At 43.9% G+C, this 22,652-nt stretch overlaps 1 protein-coding gene across 1 annotated transcript in view; it reads right to left on the bottom strand.

Annotated features, from left to right (window-relative positions):
* SLC25A26 (solute carrier family 25 member 26) overlaps positions 1–22,652 on the bottom strand; it is a 210,427-nt gene that overhangs the window by 175,213 nt on the left and 12,562 nt on the right. The window contains exons 2-3 of the mRNA XM_077451967.1: positions 21,323–21,479; positions 13,867–13,976 (exon numbers count right to left, since the gene is read on the bottom strand). Of these exons, the coding sequence (XP_077308093.1) occupies positions 13,867–13,976; positions 21,323–21,479 (267 nt within the window). The remainder of the gene's footprint in view (positions 1–13,866; positions 13,977–21,322; positions 21,480–22,652) is intronic.

Genomic DNA, 22,652 nt, shown 5'->3' with positions numbered 1-22,652 from the left:
GTAATCATTTTCCCCACTGTATAATATATATATATATATATACACACACACACACACACACACACACACAGTATCTCACAAAAGTAAGTACACCCCTCACATTTTTTGTAAATATTTTATTATATTTTTTTCATGTGACAACACTGAAGAAATGATACTTTACTACAATGTAAAGTAGTGAGTGTACAGCTTGTATAACAAAGTAAATTTGCTGTCCCCTCAAAATAAACTCAACACACAGACATTAATGTCTAAACCGCTGGAAACAAAAGTGAGTACACCCCTAAGTGAAAATGTGCAAATTGTGCCAAAAGTGTCAATATTTAAAATTTTGTGTGGCCACCATTATTTTTCAGCACTACCTTAACCCTCTTGGACATGGAGTTCACCAGAGCTTCACAGGTTACCACTGGAGTCCTCTTCCACTCCTCCATGACAACATCACAGAGCTGGTGGATGTTAGAGACCTTGCGCTCCTCCACCTTCTGTTTTAGGATTCCCCACAGATGCTCAATAGGGTTTAGGTCTGAAGACCTGCCTAGCCAGTCCATCACCTTTACCCTCAGCTTCTTTAGGAAGGCAGAGGCCATCTTGAAGGTACGTTTGGGATCATTATTTGGAATACTAACTTGCAGCCCAGTCTCTGAAGGGAGGGGGATCATGCTCTGCTTCAGTATGTCACAGAACATGTTGGCATTCATGGTTCCCTCAGTGAACTGTGAACTGAGCTGCATGAGTGCTGTGCCATCAACACTCATGCAGCCCCAGACCATGACACTCACACCAATATGCTTAACTGTAAGCAAGACACACTTGTCTTTGTACTCCTCACCCGGTTACCATCACACACACTTGAACCAAATATGTTTATCTTGGTCTCATCAGACCACAGGACATGGTTCCAGTAATCCATGTCCTTAGTCTGCTCATCTTTAGAAGAGGCTTCCTTCTGGGACAACAGCCATGCAGACCAATTTGATGCAGTGTGTGGCGTATGGTCTGACCACTGACAGGCTGACCCCCCCCCCCCCCCTTCAAACTCTGTAGCAATGCTGGCAGCACTCATACTTTTATTTCCCAAGGGACAATCTCTGGATATGACGCTGAGCACGTGCACTCAACTTCTTTGTTCGACCATGACGAGGCCTGTTCTGAGTGGAACCTGCTCTGTTAAACTACTTTATGGTCTTGGCCACCGTGCTGCAGCTCAGTCTCAGGGTCCTGGCAATCTTCTTATAGCCTACGCCATTCTTTATGTAGTGTAACAATTCTTTTTTTCAGATCCTCAGAGAGTTCTTTGCCATGAGGTGCCATGTTGAACTTTCAGTGACCAGTATGAGAGAGTGAAAGTGATAACACCAAATTTAACACACCTGTTCCCCATCCACACCTGTGACCTTAAAAACACTAATGAGTCACATGACATTGGGGAAGGAAAATGGCTAATTGGGCACAATTTTGACATTTTCATTTAGGGGTGTACTCACTTTTGTTGCCAGTGGTTTAGACATTAATGGCTGCGTGTTGAGTTTTTTTTGAGGGGACAGAGAATGTACACGGTTATACAAGCTGTACACTCACTACTTTACATTGTAGCAAAGTGTTGTTTCTTTAGTGTTGTCACATGAAAATTTATAATAAAATATTTACAAAAAATGTGAGGGGTGTACTCACTTTTGTGAGATACTGTATATTGTATATTTAGTGAGAAGGGTGATCACTGATTTATTTTTTTAATTCAATGCAATCAATGTGCAGCTGGGAATGGGTGGGTAGGTAGAAGGGTGGATGATGCAGGGTGTGTGCTAATGAGGTCAGCTGGTCAACTCCTTCCTGTGTCATGACCTCTAGTCTGAAAAGAAGCAATGGATAGGTTTGGAAACATGGATGAGGACAAGTGAAGTAAGTTCCTGTAGATTTAATGGAAAGATTTGATATTTTTGCAAAAAAAAAAAAAAGTACATGAATGCTATATTGGTACATAGGGGAGATGGAATTTAGGAAAAAATTAAAAATTAAATAAGTGAACAAAGGTGAACTTAGGCTTTAAACTTTTACAGGCAGACAACGCCACTCAGTTCTAGAAGACAGAAAACTATCTGGTTCCAGCGATGACAGTGCTTACTGTTGTGTGGGTGGCTGATGGCTGGCAGCTCCTAATTTGCACATTTCAAGCCTTAATCATATGATGAATTTGTTGGCAGGTTCAGTGGATATCTGTCTCCATTCATCTTTATTTACAAGCCATTTCCAGCTGCACCACTAATTCCACTTTCCTGCTCCTCTTCCCTTACATCCTTTTTTCTTTGCTGTACTGCAGGGTAAATCCTGATGGGAAGCATAACAAATGTTCCATGCTGTGCCCAACAATATACTGTAAGGCCAATGTGTGGGCTTAAAGGGTTAGTCCACCTAAAATAAATATTTCAACTATGGGTGGATAATTGGGGGCCGACTCACCCGCTGGCTTATTGTATCACTCAGGGACTTGAGCAACAACTTCTATAACCATCACAGTTTCTGGTCCAACTCCCTTCATTGTGGAGTGTCACAACTCTTGCTGCACTCTCTGGAACCGTAACTTTAAAGGAAATTCCAGGAGAGACAAACACCATCACATGGCTGCAACAGGGTGGTGCAGCTGGGAGATTGAATAAGGCTTTCAAGCGGATTAGTCCTTAGTCAGTTAGTGATTAAAGCGGTTTCACCTGCCAACACATTTGTTTTTCCAACCATCCATTCCTCAGATTTAAACAGCTTTGCCACACGGCACTGTCTTACCTGGCAGTTGCTGTATTACTTTCATTTTCAAGTCTCTTTCCCCGCATCCTGCCTGTGACTGGAGGGGAGAAGCAGCACTCATAAGCTCATCTCTGTCACTCTGCTCCCCCCCTCCTATCAGCATGATCCTTGCACTGTAGTATGCCCGATTGACTCTGTGTGCTGCCCCTCCAAATGAGAAATGCCTTCTTGCATCGGTGGCCAGAGGAGAAATGCCTTCTTGCATCGGTGGCCAGAGGAGAAATGCCTTCTTGCATCGGTGGCCAGAGGAGAAATGCCTTCTTGCATCGGTGGCCAGAGGAGAAATGCCTTCTTGCATCGGTGGCCAGAGCAGAAATGCCTTCTTGCATCGGTGGCCAGAGGAGAAATGCCTTCTTGCATCCCTGGCCAGAGGAGAAATGCCTTCTTGCATCCCTGGCCAGAGGAGAAATGCCTTCTTGCATCGGTGGCCAGAGGAGAAATGCCTTCTTACATCGGTGGCCAGAGGAGAAATGCCTTCTTACATCGGTGGCCAGAGGAGAAATGCCTTCTTACATCGGTGGCCAGAGGAGAAATGCCTTCTTACATTGGTGGCCAGAGGAGAAATGCCTTCTTACATTGGTGGCCAGAGGAGAAATGCCTTCTTACATTGGTGGCCAGAGGAGAAATGCCTCGTTATGTTTGTCATAGGAGAAATATCTTCTTACATCGGTGGTCAGAAGAGAAATGTGTTCTGATGTTGGTGGTCAGAAGAGAAATACCTTCTTACATTGATGCTCAGAAGAGAAATACCTTCTAATATTGATGCTCAGAGCAAAAATACCTTCTTACATTGATGGTCAGAGGAGAAATGTCCTTTTACATTGGTGGTCAGTGGGGGGGGGAAACCTTTTCTGGTGGGAAATGCAGAAGTGACCCATTACAATAAATGGCGGTAGGAAATTTCCCCCCTACATTAGTAGTTATTGTAGGTGAAAGAGGAGATCTATTTGTCATTGCTCACTATTTATGGAACCCCTAGCATCCTGTGCAGAAACTTAGGTTAAAAAAGCCAGCACTATAGTAATACAGAAATATATACTAACATGGCAGCCGAAACTGCAGGTTTGAGTAGAGTTAGGCAGGCCATACATGATTCATTTTTTTCATTCATCCAAAAGAATGAACAAATTCCCCCATCCACACATTCGATATGGATGGGGAAATCACTCCCACCAAGTGATTGTATTCTGCCAGCAGGGAGCCTTCACCACCTGCAGAATACAATGGTCAGTGTTGCCGGCTATAGCCAGCGGCCACTGATTGTTTGGGAAAAACCCAAAAGGCTGGTTTTACACAGGTCAATCGATCAGGCTGGTTGCACCAGCTAGCCCATACATGAATCGAAATTCAGACAGTTCAGCTGAGATTTTGATCCATGTATGGTCAGGTCAGTTTTACATTGAAGGTGTTGACTTCAAGTCAGATCTACAAAAAAAAAATAAAAAATCAATACGGTTCTCTATTACCTATATACTTACGGAAGGTCCAACTCTTAACAAAATAGAGCCAATCCCCAAGTCAATGGTTTCAAAGAGGTAAAGATATACAGGTCTGCCCTTATACAATCACAAAGCCATATAGAAACTCAATACTCATACAAACCAACAACCGCCTGTGTGTTCACAAGGGGCTTTTCTTATAAAAGAGCAATTTCATGGAGTTCGGTTCCTTGTGTTATATCAGATATGCTCTGCAGTCTTTTAGAAAATAGCATGATGACTTCAACTTGGGTTAATTTGTTTTTGTTTTTTTGTTTTTTTTCGGGTGTGGGGAAGAGGAAATGCAGCTGCTAGAACTGAGAGTCTATGAAATGTAATGACAGCAAACAAGCAGACATGTAAGTAGTAAAGTCGATTCATCTCACTTCACAACATGATGGAGGACGTAGAATTCAGCAATAAATGCATCATTAGATCTTGCAGAACATTTGTAGAGAAAATACAATGCCTTGCAAAAGTATTCACCCCCCTTGGCATTTTTCGTGTTTTGTTGCCTCACAACCTGGAATTAACATGGATTGTTTGAGGATTTGCATCAATTTACAGAACATGGCCATAACTTTTGATGATGTTTTTTTTTTTTTTTTATTGTGAAGCAAACAACAAATAGGACAAAATAATAGAAAAAGTCAATCGCAATAACTATTCACCCCCCTAAAGTCAATACTTTGTAGAGCCCCCTTCTGTGGCTATCACAGCTCCAAGTCGTTTTGGATAAGTCTCTATGAGCTTGCCACATCTTACCAATGGTATTTTTGCCCATTCCTCCCTGCAAAACTGCTCCAGCTCATTCAAGTTGGATGGTTTGCGCTTGTGAACAGCAATCTTTAACCTCCCTGGCGGTATGACTCAGTCTGGAATTAGGTGCTGAAAGCGGTACAATTATTTTGCATGGAAATCTGGCTTTTATTTTGTAGTCCTGTAATTATTAGGAATAACGCTCTTAAATCTCTTCAAACCAGAGTCTAGCAGACATCCCGGGTATGATAAAGTTTATAATATAATAAAGAATAATAAAAATTATTCAATAATGTAATAAAATCCTAAAACACTGAAAAAGGGACACTTTTTGGTTGCTATGGACAATCTCCAAATTCCAGGCAGAAAAAACTGTATTTATAATATAAAAGTGCATGCAGGGCACTGCACAGACCACTAGGGACAAAGGGGGTGTGTCATTTTTTAATACAGCACTGTAATCTGTAAGACTACAGTGCTGTGTGTGTTTTGTGTCTTTTTACTTTTTAGAATTTGCCGCCGATCTCCGCTTCCGTGCGCCGTAACGTCGCAGGGAACGGAGCTCGGCGGCATTCGGCACTGTGAATCGAGCGGAGGACAGCTCGATCGCACAGCGCGGAGGACATCGCTGGATCCAGGGGACAAGGTAAGTAAGTCTCACTGCGTTCTCCCCTGCATCCAGCGATGCCATCCCGAGTCTGGCTCGGGGTTACCGTTCCTGCTAGAAAATTCCCAACCCGAGCAAGACTCGGGATTACCGCTAGGGAGGTTAAGTCTGACCACAGATTTTCTATTGGATCGAAGTCTGGGCTTTGACTAGGCTATTCCAACACATTTACATATTTCCCCTTAATTCACTCAAGTGTTGCTTTAGCAGTGTGTTTGGGGTCATTGTCCTGCTGGAAGGTGAACCTCCATCCTAGCCTCAAATCACATACAGAGTGGTACAGGTTTTGCTCCAGAATATCCCTGTATTTAGCACCATTCATCTTTCCCTCAACTCTGACCAGTTTCCCAGTCCCGACTGCTGAAAAACATGGTGTTCTTTGGGTGATGTGATGGGTTTGCGCCAGACATAGCGTTTTCTTTGAAACTTAAATTTTAGTCTCACCAAACCAGAGTACCTTCCTCTATACATTTTGGGAGTCACCCACATGCCTTTTCACAAACTCAAAATGTGCCATTTTGTTTTTTGCTGAAAGTAATGTCTTTCTTCTGGCCACTCTGCCATAAAGCCCAACTCTATGGAGCGTACGGCTTATTGTCGTCTTATGTACAGATACTCCAGTCTATGCTGTGGAACTCTGCAGCTCCTCCAGGGTTACCTTAGGTCCCTGTGCTGCCTCTCTGATTAATGCCCTCCTTGCCCGGTCCATGAGTTTTGGTGGTTTGGCAGGTTTGCTGTTGTGCCATGTTCTTTTCATTTGGTTATGATAGATTTGATGGTGCACCTAGGGATCATCAAAGAGTTGGATATTTTTTTTATAACCTAACTCTGACTTGTACTTCTTAACAATATTGTCCCTTACTTGTTTGGAGAGTTCCTTGGTCTTCATGGCAGTGTTTGGTTAGTGGTGCCTCTTGTTTAGGTGTTGCAGCCTCTGGGGCCTTTCAAAAAGATGTGTATATGTAACAATTGTCATGTGACACTTAGATTGCACCAGAGCTTAATAACAAAAGGATGTGAATACATACAAACATGCCAATTGTTAGTTTTTTTTTTTCTGAAGAACAGTTTTATGTATATAATTAATCTAATTATAATTAATTTTACTTCACCAACTTAGACTATTGTGTTCTGATCCATCGCATATAATTCAGATTAAAAAAACATTGAACTAAAGGCTGTAATGTAACAAAATAGTTAAAAAGCCAAGGGGGGTGAATACTTTTGCAAGGCACTCTATGTTTAGAGCTTGTTCACACAAGTGCAAATGCGATTTCACACGATTCCTGAAGTGACAATGTAGTCCACCTGCAGTATGACTTGAAGTCTATGGGGCACAAAAATCGCACTACAACACTGGATGGGTAGAAATACAAATTCTTAGGCAGGTAAAAGAGCTCTTATATATATGTCATCTGTGTATTTATCTGCATGGAGTTAAGCTTTAAAAGAATATATAAAAAAAAAATAAAAAAAAATAAAAAAAAGACGACAGCTATTTTGTGCACAGAACAATTTTGGCATACCAATACAAAAACAATTTAATCTTTCTGTCGGAGAGTGACTAGAGAACGGTATGATTTATCCGGCACGCAATCTTATTTTCCTGTAACACAAGGGCATTGTTATCTAGCCGAGATGGGGCAGTCACATCGCAGTGTCATATTAGCAATACAGAAGGAAGGTACATGGTGTCATGGATCCGTCCACCACCAGGAGTCACAATGCTATCGTAATTTCCCCATCCAATTCTAGGCATTACATCGATGACATGTTTATTTACAGGACCGGAGAGCTGCTCCCAGGTAATCATCTGGATTTTCAGCACAGATTCTCCCATGTATGAGAAATGACATCACAAATAACTTCAATTTTTATTCTGATGGAATGCACATTGGTAATACAGATTGGAGGTGATTTCAAATTAAAATGGCTTCTTGTGTAATTCCATTGTGAAAGAGTTGATGCAGACAGAAGTAAGAAATATACAAATGTAAAAATGATTCTCATATAATAATTCAACAAGCACAAAAATAAATAAAATATTTTTTTTTTTTAAAAAGAAGAAAGAAGCCAGGTACCATATTGAATTTAACCACTTGAGGTCCGGGCCATAGCCGAATGACAGCTACAGCGCGGACTTCAATTTCCAGGAGGCCGTCATAGGACGTCCTCCCCTGTGCACGATCCCTGTGCACGCCATGCAGGGGAGCGCGCTGTGATCACAGAGTCACTGAGACTCGGGTGATCACTGATCCGAGTAAGGGGCCGGTCCTGACTCCTTACCATGTGATCAGCTGTCAGCCAATGACAGCTGATCACAGGATATAAACAAAAGCTCAGTAATAATTTTTTTTTCTGTTAGCGTGAGGAGAAAAAAAAGCCAATCACCGGCTTATGTTAAAGGGACATTGGTCCCGAATAGGAAGGAACACAGGCACCTCATCTGTGCCAATCTGTACCCCCTGCCATTGCCACCTGCCAGTGACCACAGTGCCACCCATCAATGCCCACAAGTGCCACCTATCAATGCTCACCAGTGGTGCCAATCAGTGCCACCTATCAGCGTAAGCAATCAGTGCCCATTATTGCCACCCATCACTGCCACCTATCGATGCCCATCACTGTTGCCTCATCAGCGTACATCAATGAAGGAGAAAAATTACCTGTTTGCAAAAAAAATCTTTTCAATTCGGTCTTTTTCAAAGTTTTTTTTAAACAAAAAATAAAAACCGCAGAGGTGATCAAACACCACCAAAAAAAAAAGCTCTATTTGTGGGAAAAAATGATACAAATTTAATTTGGGTACTATGTAGCATGACCACGCAATTGTCATTCAAAGTGCATCAGCGCTGAAAGCTGATTGGTCTGAACAGGAGCAGGGTTTAAATGCCCAGTAAGCAAGTAGTTAAGGCTGAATTCTAAAAAGTGAATGGACTAATGAAATACACGTGATTGCCGTTTAACCTGCCATAGGAACTTTGTCTAATGCCACGTACACACGATCAGAATTCCGGCCAGAAAAAGACCGATGAGAGCTTTTCATCGGAAAATGCGCCCATGTGTATGCTCCATCGGAATTTAGCTGTCCGAATTTCCGCCAGCCAAAAATCGATAGCATGTTCTCAATTTTACCGACGGAAAAACTTTCTATCGGAAATTCCAATCGTGTGTATGCAATTCCGACATGCCAAAAATCACGCATGCTCAGATTCAACTACGAGACAGAAGCTATTGGCTACTGGCTATTTAACTTCCTTTTTCTAGTCCCGTCATACGTGTTGTACGTCACCGCGTTATAAACGATCGGAATTTGGTGTGACCGTGTGTAGGCAAGACAGCTTGAGCCGAATTCTGTTGGGAAAACCATCAGAGCTTTTTCTGACGAGAATTCCGATTGTATGTATGCGGCATAAGATTAACATGACCTTGTCACACAGCACAGGATTTGTCTGTTAGGTCAGAAGGCTAAGTCTCATATTTTTCCTATAAAAATAACAAACATGTTATACTTACCTGCTCTGTTGCAGTGGATTTGTACACAGCAGCCCGGATCCTCCTCTTCTGGGGTCCCTCTAATGTGATCCTGGCCCCTCCCTCTTGTCCAGTGCCCCCACAACAACCAGCTTGCTATAGGGGCAACCGAGCTGAGTCACAGCTCCGTGTACCCATTCAGACACAGCGACCCGACCTGGCCCCACCCACTCTCTTCCTTGATCGGCTAGCTGACTTTGATTGACAGCAGCGGAAGTCAATGGCGCCCTTGCTGTGTCTCAGAAAATCAGAAAGAAGAATCTCCGATGGCTGAAACACTCCTGGACGTCACTGGACAGAGAAGGACCTCAGGTAAGTATTATGGGGGCTGAGGGGGCTACTGGACACAGAAGGCTTTTTATCTTAATGGCTAGAATGCATTAAAGCGGAGTTCCATCCAACAATGGAACTTCTGCTTTTTGGAACCCCCCCCCCCCCCCCCCGTTGTCACATTTGGCACCTTTCAGGGGGGAGCAGATACCTGTCTAATCCAGGTATTTGCTCCCACTTCCGGGCATAGATAGCCGCAGAATATCTACACCATGTCCGACGCCTCCTCTGACACTTCCCACACCCCCCCCACCGTCTACTGGGAGACACACGGGTCCCAGAAGACAGCAGGGACCAGTGGGATCGCACAGCGCAACTCGTGCATGCGCAGTAGGGAACCAGGCTGTGAAGCCGCAAGTCTTCACTTCCTCATTCCCTTACCGAAGATGGCGGCGCCTCCACCTGAGAGCCGAGGGACAGATTGGCTTCGGGGGCCGACATTGCGGGTGCCCTGGACAGGTAAGTGTCCATATTTTAAAAGTTAGCATCTGCAGTAATAGTAGCTGCTGACTTTTAAAGAAAAAAAATAAATTTGGCGGAACTCCGCTTTAAGATAAAAAAACCTTCTGCCTTTACAACCACTTTAAAGTAATACTAAAGTCCCAGTTTTTTTCATTTACCTGCTCTGTCCAGTGGTTTTGCACAGAGTAGCCCCGATTCTCCTTTTCTCGGGTCTCTCGCCGACACTCCTGGCCCCTCCCTCCTGTCCACACAGCAAGCAGCTTGCAATGGGGGAACCCGAGCTGAGCAGTTGCTCTGTGTGTTCATTCAGACACGGAGCTGCAGTTCGGCCTCGCCCCCTCTCTCTCCTCACTGGCTCATTGATTTTGATTGACAGCTGTGGGAGCTAATGGCGCCACGCTGCTGTCTCAGCCAATGAGATGGGAGAGTCCCAGGCAGCTGAGAGTCTCCTGCAACTTTGCTGGATCAAGATGGCCTCAGAGTTGATTAAGTGCAGTTTCCATTGGAGTGTTCTGAAACTGATTTTGATTAATGAAGATCCACTTTATAGAATAATGATTTCCCCCCCACGGACTCCGTTACCGCCTTTCATCCTCTTCTTTTCCCCCCCTTTATTTCTCTTCTTTTCACTTTGAGCCTTATCCTCACCCTCTTTTTCAGCCAAGTACATAACCTCCTCTGTCTCTCCATGGACTTTTTTTTTTACGCTCACCAGTCTGTCTTGATTTGTGACTGGGTCTATGCTTGCTGCTAGTCACAATGGATTGTTTAATGTTCCCTCTGTAAAACTAACACTGGACCCGACAATACAGATGTCTGCCAACTCAACAGAAAATGCTGCTTTTGTTTTTCCTATGGCTTACTACTTTGGCAGGCCGAACCTTGGCTACACAAGGTTTGCAACTGCCTCCAACGATGCAATTTGTCTCCGCAACCTTTTTTGTATAGGAGGGCTCTGCTACCAGTGTCTGTATGATTATTTCACTTTTAAATACACAACCGTATGCCTTACAACTTTGTACATTGTAAACAACTTTTTGTTTCTTCTATAAAAGAATTGTGAAAGAACAATGATCAACACCAAACTGTGGCCTGTGAGCGAAATGTAGCCCTTTGCTTGTCTTTCTCTGGCCCTTGGGGCACTATTGCCTCCCACTTACACCAACAAGGAGGCACCATTACCTCCACTGACAGCAACAAGGAGGCACCATTACCTCCACTGACAGCAACAAGGAGGCACCATTACCTCCACTGACACCAACAAGGAGGCACCATTACCTCCACTGACACCAACAAGGAGGCACCATTACCTCCACTGACACCAACAGCAGAGAACCATTCCTCTTGCTAAGAAAACGATCAGCCATTTTTTTCCTTTCACTGACAGCAATGATGGGACACTCACTATTCCTCCCACTGACACCAGCAAATAAGGATAATTCCTCACACTGATATAAACAATCAGGCACTATTTCTCCAACTAAGGCCGGGTGCACATATCTGCGACCGCCTGGGATTCGGTGCATTGTTGTTCACCAGTTCAGGTGTGATTCAGGTCTGAATATTTGCCTGAATTTGCACCGGAAACCAGACTCAAAAATGCTCAATTCCCTTTTGGAAACCGCACAGCGGCCACTCCGGACATGTGTGAACCGGCTCTATTGAGGTCACATTTGCATTTCATACAAATTGGATGCAGTGAAAACCGCTTCCAATTCACACATATGTGAACCTGGCCTAATATCAATGATAAGGCGCTATTCCTCGCACTAATACCAATGACGGGGCGCTATTCCTTCAACCAATACCAATGACGGGGCGCTATTCCTCCAACCAATACCAATGACGGGGCGCTATTCCTCCAACCAATACCAATGACGGGGGGCGCTATTCCTCCAACCAATACCAATGACGGGGGGCGCTATTCCTCCAACCAATACCAATGACGGGGGGCGCTATTCCTCCAACCAATACCAATGACGGGGGGCGCTATTCCTCCAACCAATACCAATGACGGGGGGCGCTATTCCTCCAACCAATACCAATGACGGGGCGCTATTCCTCCAACCAATACCAATGACGGGGGGCGCTATTCCTCCAACCAATACCAATGACGGGGCGCTATTCCTCCAACCAATACCAATGACGGGGCGCTATTCCTCCAACCAATACCAATGACGGGGCGCTATTCCTCCAACCAATACCAATGACGGGGCGCTATTCCTCCAACCAATACCAATGACGGGGCGCTATTCCTCCAACCAATACCAATGACGGGGCGCTATTCCTCCAACCAATACCAATGACGGGGCGCTATTCCTCCAACCAATACCAATGACGGGGCGCTATTCCTCCAACCAATACCAATGACGGGGCGCTATTCCTCCAACCAATACCAATGACGGGGCGCTATTCCTCCAACCAATACCAATGACGGGGCGCTATTCCTCCAACCAATACCAATGACGGGGCGCTATTCCTCCAACCAATACCAATGACGGGGCGCTATTCCTCCAACCAATACCAATGACGGGGCGCTATTCCTCCAACCAATACCAATGACGGGGCGCTATTCCTCCAACCAATACCAATGACGGGGCGCTATTCCTCCAACCAATACCAATGACGGGGCGCTATTCCTCCAACCAATACCAATGACGGGGCGCTATTCCTCCAACCAATACCAATGACGGGGCGCTATTCCTCCAACCAATACCAATGACGGGGCGCTATTCCTCCAACCAATACCAATGACGGGGCGCTATTCCTCCAACCAATACCAATGACGGGGCGCTATTCCTCCAACCAATACCAATGACGGGGCGCTATTCCTCCAACCAATACCAATGACGGGGCGCTATTCCTCCAACCAATACCAATGACGGGGCGTTATTCCTCCAACCAATACCAATGACGGGGTACTATTCCTCCAACCAATACCAATGATGGGGCACTATTCCTCCAACCAATACCAATGACGGGGTACTATTCCTAAAACCAATACCAATGACGGGGTACTATTCCTCCAACCAATACCAATGATGGGGTATTATTCCTCCCACTAATATCAATGATGGGTCACTATTCCTTGCACTAATACCAAAGATGCGGTACTATTCTTCCAACTAATACCAATAATGGTATCCATTGGAGAAATATTGGTATTGCCCCAATGATGGGGCACTATTCCTTGAACTAATACCAATGGCAGGGTACTATTCCTCCCACTAATACCAATGGCAGGGTACTATTCCTCCCACTAATACCAATGGCAGGGTACTATTCCTCCCACTAATACCAATGGCAGGGTACTATTCCTCCCACTAATACCAATGATGGGGCACTATTCCTCCCACTAATACCAATGATGGGGCACTATTCCTCCCACTACCAATGATGGGGCAATATTCCTCCCACTAATACCAATGATGGAGCAATATTCTTCCAACTAATACCAATAATTGCACACTATTTCCCCAACTAATACTAATGATGAATTAAATTGAGGAAAATGATTGGTGACTAAGAGCAACAAAGATTCTTCTTGCTTGGGAAAAAAAAAACCCACAGTAGGAATTTCAGTTTACATTGGTGGATACTTCTCCTCAACATGTAATATCTGAGCGAGTCCAAGACAGTAAATAAAGCACAGTTCCCACATAAACAGCACCAACAATCAGCATGGGGAAGGAGAAGACTCGACGTAAAGCAAGCCCCCTCCCAGCACTACTGCATAAATAAAAAAGTAAAAAACATTGATGATAATAAGTGATTTCCAAAAAGTACTAATGTAAAAATATATCCTACTATTTTTAATGCTGTTATTGTACATACCACTTCCCCCATAGAGGCGGCTACCATGTGCACTACTGGAGAGAGGTATGGAGAGGATTCGGAGTGAAGCCAACGTTTCACAGTTTCATATGTCACAAAGAAAGCAGATGCTAAAAAGGTAAAATAAAGCAAAGACAGGTGAGAAAACACAAATGTATGCCATCTAATAAAGCTGAAAGTGGTATTGAACCAAAAAGCAAACATTTATTATATTGTAGCATATTATAACAATTCTTAGATATGATGGTCGCATTCATTTTCTTTTTTTAGGCCTTCTTTCTTTTATTTTTACCTGGTGATCTAGCCAGTAAGTCTGCTGTTTTTCCACAGAACAAGCTGTCCAGCAAATGTATCAGAGTGATGAGGAAAGCCATTTACAGGGGGGGGGGGTTTGCCAGGGGTGCTTACAATGATCAGCATTTATTTAAAGCCTTTATCCTAAAAGAAAAAAAACAAAACTGTATGTTGTAATTGCAGTGTGAGCTGGAGCTGGCTATAATTTCTTGGTGTATCTAAATCTGCTTGTACATCTAAGCCCTTGTACAGACGGTCGGAAATTCCGACGGAAAAGGTCAGATCGGATTATATTGTCGGAAAATCCGATCGTGTGTGGGCTCTATCGGACTTTTTCCGTTGGAATTTCCGACGGAAAATGTTTTAGAGCAGGACCTCACATTTTCCGACAACAAAATCTGATCTGACTTTTTCCGATCGTTTGTAGAGAATTCCGATCGGACAAAGTGCCACGCATGCTCAGATCAAATTACCAGACCAAAGCTATTGGCTACTAGCCTGAACGTAGTCCCGTCATCACGTTCCGAACGATCGGATTTTCCGACAACTTTGTCCGACCGTATATATGCAACACCAGTTTCGGACAAAATCCATTGGAAAAAATCAGACGGATTTTGTTGTTGGGATGTCCGACCGTGTGTACAAGGGCTAACACTCTGTGCCCGCACTGCACAGGTCAACTGCTCGTTTTTGTCTAGGGGATTAGAGAACAGAGATAAAGTATATACTTACCTAATCCTCCCAGCACAAGACTGGTCCCTGTGGCTCCTACTCCCCCGTCCGCGGTCTAGCGGTCTTGTAAGGTGGACGGTTCCTGACATCAGTGCATGCACAGACCTGCTTCATCATCAGGAACAGTCCACCGCAGGATCATGAGGTTGCATCGTTTGCAGGTGGAATGGAGGATCGGTGAGTATAAGCTTTCTCCAATCAGCTAGACAAAAACGAGCAGTTAACGGGTGCAGTGCGGGCACAGCCTGATTGCATGGGAAAACTTTTTTTTTTTTGTCCAGAGTCGGGATTTAATCATTGTACCTTGAACTCCAAAAAAAAAAAAAAAAGCTACAGTGCCTTCAAAAAGTATTCATACCCCTTGAAATTTTCCACATCTCATGTTACAACCAAAAACATAAAATTTATTTTATTGGGATTTTATGTGATAGACCAACACAAATTGGCAAAATGACAGTGAAGTGAAAAGAAAATGATAAATGGTTTTTAAACTTTTTTTACAAATAAATATGTGAAAAGTGTGGGGTGCATTTGTATGGCGCCCCCCCCTGAGTCAATACTTTGTAGAGCCACCTTTCACTGCAATTACAGCTGCAAGTCTTTTTGGGGATGTCTCTACCAGCTTTTCACATCTAGAGAGTGACATTTTTGCCCATTCTTCATTGTAAAATAGCTCAAGCCCTGTCAGATTGGGATGGAGAGCGTCTATGAACAGCAATTTTCAAGTCTTGCCACAGATTCTCAACTGGATTTAGGTCTGGATTTTGACTGGGCCATTCTAACACATGAATATGCTTTGATGTAAACCATTGTAGCTCTGGCTGTATGTTTAGGGTCGTTGTCCTGCTGGAAGGTAAACATCCACCCAGGTCTCAAATCTTTCTCAGACTCCAACAGGTTTTCTTCTAAGATTGCCATGAATTTAGCTCCATCCCTCTTCCCATCAACTCTGACCAGCTTCCCTGTCCCTGCTGAAGAAAAGCATCCCCATAACATGATACTGCCACCACCATGTTTCATGGTGGGGATGGTGTGTTCAGGGTGTTGTGCATTGTTAGTTTTCTGCCACACATTGAACTTTTTGGCCAAAAGGAAAAATGCTATTTTGGTCTCATCTGACCAGAGCACCTTCTTCCACATGTTAGCTGTGATCCCCACATGGCTTCTCGCAAACTGCAAACAGGACTTACCGTTTTTTTTCGGACTATAAAACGCACTTTTTTCCCCCAGAAATATGGGGGAAAACGTGCCTGCGTCTTATGGTGCAAATATACGATTGGCACCGCCCCCGCCGCGATCCGGAGTGCTCCTTGGCCTTAAGAAAGGCCATGGCTTCGGCCTAGCTCCAGAGCGGCGGCCATCTTGTTGCACCCGTCAAATGACAGAGCGATCACTTGTAAACAAACCTGCGTCATGATGACGCCGGTTCCTCTCTCCCCTCTGTGTACAGATCTGTACAGTGGAGGGGAGAGATTGGAAGGCAGCAGCGCTGTGGACTGCATCTGTAGTGGCCATAGCGCTGCTCTGTGACAAGTGCAGTCACAGCCATCCCTCCATACCCTGCCAATACCCTGCTATACTCTGTGATACCCAGCCGTACCCAACCACCTAGTGCATAGTGGCCCGATGGAGGAGGGAGAAGTGCCAGCTGTGCCTCGGGGAGCCTGGCACCATAGAGGCAGAGAAACTCAGGGCCGATGACTCTGACAGGAGTGGGCGGAGGAAGAGGCAAAGGCAGGAGTCGGCTCTCAGGAACAATGGCCGGGGAGGAGGAGGAGGAGGACGGACCGAGGACAGGAGGAATAGGCAGGCCGCTGGGATAACATCAGGTAAAGCAATGGTCACTCTGCATTTTCTATGGGAATGGTCACTCTGCATTTTCTATGGGAATGGTCACTCTGCATTTTCTATGGGAATGGTCACTCTGCATTTTCTATGGGAATGGTCACTCTGCATTTCATGGACACTGGAAAATATTTTAGTACACCATTTGGTTCAGAATATTTTTTTTTCTTGTTTTCAACCTCCAAAACCTAGGTGCATCTTATGGTCAGGTGCGTCTTATGGAGCGAAAAATACAGTAGTATGTCTTTCTTTCAATGACTTTCTTCTTGCCACTCTTCCATAAAGATCAGATTTGTGGAGTGCACGACTAATAGTTGTGCTGTGGACAGATTCTCCCACCTGAGCTGTGGATCTCTGCAGCTCCTCCAGAGTTACCATGGGCATCTTGACTGATTCTCTGATGAATGCTCTCCTTGCTCGGCCTGTCAGTTTATGGATGGACATATCTTGGTAGGTTTGCAGTTGTGCCATACTCTTTCCATTGTCAGATGATGGATTGAACAGTGCTCTAAGAGATGTATAAAGCTTGGGATTTTTTATAACCTAACCCTTTAAACTTCTCCCCAGCTTTATCCCTGACCTGTCTGGTGTGTTCCTTGGCCCTTATGGTGCCGTTTGTTCACTAAGGTTCTCTAACAAACCTCTGAGGGCTTCACAGTACAGCTGTATTTATACCGAGATCAAATTACACAGGTGGACTCTTTTTACTAATTAGGTGACTTCTGAAGGCAATTGGTTCCACTAGATTTTAGTTAGGGGTTAAAAAAGAGTAAAGGGGGCTGAATAAAAATGCACGCCACACATTTCACATATTTATTTGTACAAAAATGTTGAAAACCATTCCTCATTTTCCTTCCACTTTACAATTATGTGCCACCTTGTGTTGGTTTATCACATAAAATCCCAATAAAAAAAAAATTTTTGGTTTTTAACATACTGTATTAAAATGTGGAAAATTTCAAGGGGTGTGAATACCTTTTCAAGGCACTGTAAATAAACCATTGAAATACATACAGTATACAGGAGCTGTTTTACATGCCAACGGGTTTATATTTCTGTCCAGCCATTTCTGAGATTTACACAGACCTGACAGCTTAGTGACCTGACATTTTTCTACAGCCCTTAAGCAACGATACAAGGTCACCTCCCCGCCTCCAGTCTGTGACTGGACAGTAAAAGAGCAGCAATAGACTGAAAAGATCATCTCTTCACCTTCTCCTTTATAGCTCATGTGAATGCAGGGCACCTGATTGGCATCTAGTGATGCCCTTCCGTCTCCAGACTGCTGCATTTTTAGGGTATTAAAGGAGGTTGTAATCAAGTAAAGTCAGGCATTTATTCTAGTTGTATTTAAAGTACAGTATATGTTAAGACAAAAAGTTTTTATTTTATTTTATTTTGGATAGACTGGAAAAGATTTACAATCCTGATGGGTTTTTGCTGCTCTTAGAGATTACTGTTAACCTGATAGGAAGTGAGGAAAACCTCCAACAGGGACAGACATAAAATAAAAATATGATCGGTCAGGTACATATGATCTTGTTGGCTTAATTTACAAACTATGCCATAGTACAGCAAGCTTATGGGTAATCACCCTCGATTGACTGCTTAGCTGAGATGGTCTTCAGTTGTTCAGTTGCCCCTGCACCCATTTGCCACCTATGGGAGTATCCAGGTAGTAAGTGCCCTCATCTCAGGAGGCATAGGTATGGGGTAGATGGGGGAAGATGGGCACCCCCAGGACAGAAGGACAGCCCATACCTCTTACCTACTGCTTCCATCCATACCCTCTTAAGGTCCTGTTGCCCTACTCAACCCTCCTACCTTGTTCCCCTCTCTCCCCTCCCTCTTCGCCTCTTCTTCCTTCCCCCCCCCTGCTCCTTCTCTCTTACTGTTCCCTTCCTGGTCTTCTCTACGCTCTCTCCCTGAGACTTTCATTCTCTCCTGGTAAAGCCCCATACACACTATCAGATTATCTGCTGGGTTTTTCCTTCAGATTTACCAAAACCATATAGTAGAAGGGCCTGCCTGATTGCATACACATTGAAACTACTAAGGTTTGTCTTCATATTATATGGTTTTGGTAAATCTGAAGGAAAAACTCAGCAGACAATCTGATAGTGTGTATGGCGCTTAAGACTCCCTTAGTGAAGTTTGATGAACCCCGTCAGTGTCCATTCATATGCTCATTACACTCGAAAGCCGGTCTTTACCCCTTTGAACATCTCCTTTAGTTCACCAGGCTCCCACCGCATCAAGACTCCGACTCATTGCACAATATTTCATACCCTGGAAACCCCTCTTATATAATAAGGAAAGTATTCATGGTTTATATGTATTTTTCCTACTGATGACCAGCTGTAATACACAGTATTTTTGGAAACCTTCCTTTCCCCTCTTGTTCCTTTTCATTATTTGTAATGCTGGCTGTGGCCTTCTGGGTCCTTTCTTTTGCACTCGTTTTATTTCAGTACAGTCTTTGTGGAATAAAAACCTGACCGGGGTTCAGCATGAACCACAGAATGAACAGGCTGCATGGCTATACTTTGTAAGACTCGCCAAGACTAACCAAAAATTACAATGTCTTTTAGCAGCTTCTCCCTTCTGTGGCCACATTGTATCACTAGCTGTGTGAATGTTAGCAGATTATGAACCCAGTGTTACAGAAGTTCTGTAGGTACATGTAAATCAACATGTAATGAAGAAAAGATCCCTCAAGCCGCACGTCGCTGCAAATCCACTATAGAGGAGTATGTGGCAGTCGCAGCCTGGGCTCCAGCAAGGCCATGCTCCCAACACTTTTCACTCTGGCTCCTGGAGCCTAATCATGAGGAATTCCCATGATCCAGCCCTGGGGGCGGAGCGAAACGCATTGGGCACATGGTCTGGCCTGAGCCCAGGCTGAAACTTTCACATACTCCTCTATAGTGGATTTGCAGCAATGTGTGGCTTGAGGGATCTTTTCCTTATTACATGCTGATGTTTGGAGCCGAGACGAGTTCCGTTCCCAGCTGGCACTATCGGCAGTTGGCGGTGGATTGGAATCCTCTGGAGCCTGAGTGGCACCCACATTTGTACATACTTGCAACTCAAGTTCCAAAATGTAATCTATACTTCCATGGCAATAACACTACATTTAGGCTCTATCTACAGTGTTCCTTCAGTTGTCTTGTATGCACTTCTTGTATCTTCTGTTCTGTGTGTAGCTTTTCTTTTTAACCTTTGAATAAATGTTTTGTACTACAGCACACTATGAGAATGTTGTTGTTCTGTAGCAATATGGAGGTAATGCCTGCAGACTAACCTTTGTTCTTCACATTTACATCTCACACACTGTAAGATCTTGTTTTGTAATCGTCTGCCTACAGAATTGATATTCCTTGGTGTTGGCTCTTTTCTTAATGTGGCAATTCGAATCGTGGCAATTTTGCTTGACGTTCCAAATCGTCAAGTGTGAATGTGTTCACATTACTGCGGACCATTTCTTACATCCATGATTTTTATACCTCAAGTTTAATCGTATGCTTTGCCGTCACTGACATCCTAATGAAATTTTCATAATAAACCTTAAAGCGTTCAGTACATACCTAAGGCCCCATTCACACTTGGTGATTTGGAACTGCAAGCAAAATTGCCACGATTCCAAATCACGTGGAAAATCGGTGCAAAACATACCATGCGCATTTGGGTCTCATTCATTCTATATGGAATCCCAAACGCCGTGCCATTTTGCAACCAATGTCATGCGACAGAACTGTGCCGCAATTGCTGAAAAATTACTTTAAAAATAGCTTATCACCCAATAAGGAACAGGAGCTTCTTTTGGACGACAAACATGCATCGGGCAGCCCATTGAAGTGAATGGGCTGCCCTATGGCGACACACAGAAACGCGTGAAAATTGCTCACAAAAAATCGCAAGCGAGAACGCAGGTTCCTGCTACACAAAGTGTGAATGGGGTCTTTTTGTGGACCCAGTGATGTGCTCCTCTATAAAATATAAGCGGATCATGGCTGGTGGAAGGGGTTGGTAGGGTGCTGTACACAGCTTATGAAAACATCACAGCACCGTGTCTCAGTGATCCTCTCAAGAGTCCTCAGCTTTGATTTAAACAGAGGGCTGACTTTTGAGAGACGTTTAGTAAATATCAAAATGTCTTGTTAAGTAACATACACAAGAATGCATTCCTTCATAATCGGAGGAACTGAAGGCCAATGAATGAAAGGCGTGGGCCAGGGACAGCAAGGCTGGGGAGAAAATGGTTAGATGATGCTGGACATCCTCCAGCCAGGAATAAGGCAGGCTCTTTCCGATTTGCTGCAGATTCTAAAATACACTATGAGAAACTTGCTGCAGATTCTAATACACACTATGAGAAACTTGCTGCAGATTCTAATACACACTATGAGAAACTCACAGTGCGCAATGAAATCAGAGAAGCAATTTCAATAAAGAAGAGGATCCTGCATAGCTGTGCAAGACTGAAGATAAGGGTGGAGTTCAGCTTTAAGTTACTATACTTTTTTTTGCCAATTTGGTGGCGGAGGCAATATACTTCACATCCTACATCTGAAAAAGATCTTACCATTAGGAAAGGATCCAATAGCAGTGGATGGGACACCAGCATAGATGCCACGGAAGCCACCAGCCCTGGAAAACCCTTGAGGGCTCTGTAGTCTGGTTTTCATAGTGTCCAGAGGAAATAAAATAAGGTCAACACACATCCCAGCTGTCCCACCGGCCTAAGGAACAAAACATTAATAGTGAGTATGGAGGAAAACCTTATCTGACAATCAAATACATACAATATTAAGCTGATAAAGTTATTTGACTGTCTGTATGAGATGATAACTGTTAGCCCAAAGTAAAAAGAAAAAGAAAATCAGCTTTTCCTGAAAGGCTTACCTTTAATCTGAGGCTGTCCCCACAGTACTTACCTTCTGCCACTAGATGTCACCAATCTTTAGGGTTGAATAATGGTCAGCAACATTAAATCAACTTTCTTTGAGCCCAAGCAGTCATAGACCCACCCAACAAGCATCTCTTAACCCACCACATCAGACCGCGCGGCAGTGTGCATCGGCCCTTTAAGATAATATACAGTAAAACCTTGGATTGCGAGTATAATTCGTTCCCGGAAACATGCTTGTAATCCATAAGAAATAATGGAAACTCAGATGATTCATTCCACAACCATTTATTCATAAGTCCTTCAGTTCATATAAAAAGATTATAGTAATGTGATTGGGTTGTGTAACCATCAAATATCCATCCACAAATGGAAGCAAAATCCAGCAGAGGCTACAGAGTATAAAAGAGAAGAGAGGCGCCTCTAATGCTGCGTACACACGAGCGGACTTTTCAACATCCAAAGTCCGACGGACTGATTCCGTCAGACTATTCGATCGTGTGTGGGCTGCAACGGACTTTTGATTTACCAAAGTCTGACGGACTTTAGAATATGGAACATGCTTCAAATTTTCCCGACGGAACTCCGCCGGACCCGGTCCCTTCGAAAAATTCGCTCGTGTGTATGCTATTCCGACGGACTAAAACCGACGCTAGGGCAGCTATTGGCTACTGGCTATGAACTTCCTTATTCGAGTCCAGTCGTACGTCATCACGTTCGAATCCGTCGGAGTTTGGTGTGATTGTGTGTGGCCAAGTCCGCTCAGTCGAAAAGTCCGTCAGAACTCTGTCGGAACTCCGGCAGAACTCCTTCGGAAGTCTGTCGGACATAAGTCCTCTCGTGTGTACGGGGCTTAAGTGTAGCAATATGGTTACATTTAAAGTGGTTGTAAACCGTTTTAGGCTATCCAAAAAAAAAAACCTGCAAGATGAAGCTATAATGAGCTAGTAAGCATAGCATACTAGCTCATTATGAATGACTTACCTGAGATCGCAGACCCCCGCGG

The sequence above is a fragment of the Lithobates pipiens genome, unplaced genomic scaffold (assembly GCF_037356315.1).
Source record: "Lithobates pipiens isolate NorthernLeopardFrog02 unplaced genomic scaffold, aLitPip1_a1.2 Scaffold_23, whole genome shotgun sequence".
Taxonomy (NCBI): domain Eukaryota; kingdom Metazoa; phylum Chordata; class Amphibia; order Anura; family Ranidae; genus Lithobates; species Lithobates pipiens.
The sequence above is the reverse complement of the archived record's forward strand: the minus strand, read 5'-3'. Positions and strand labels throughout refer to the sequence as shown.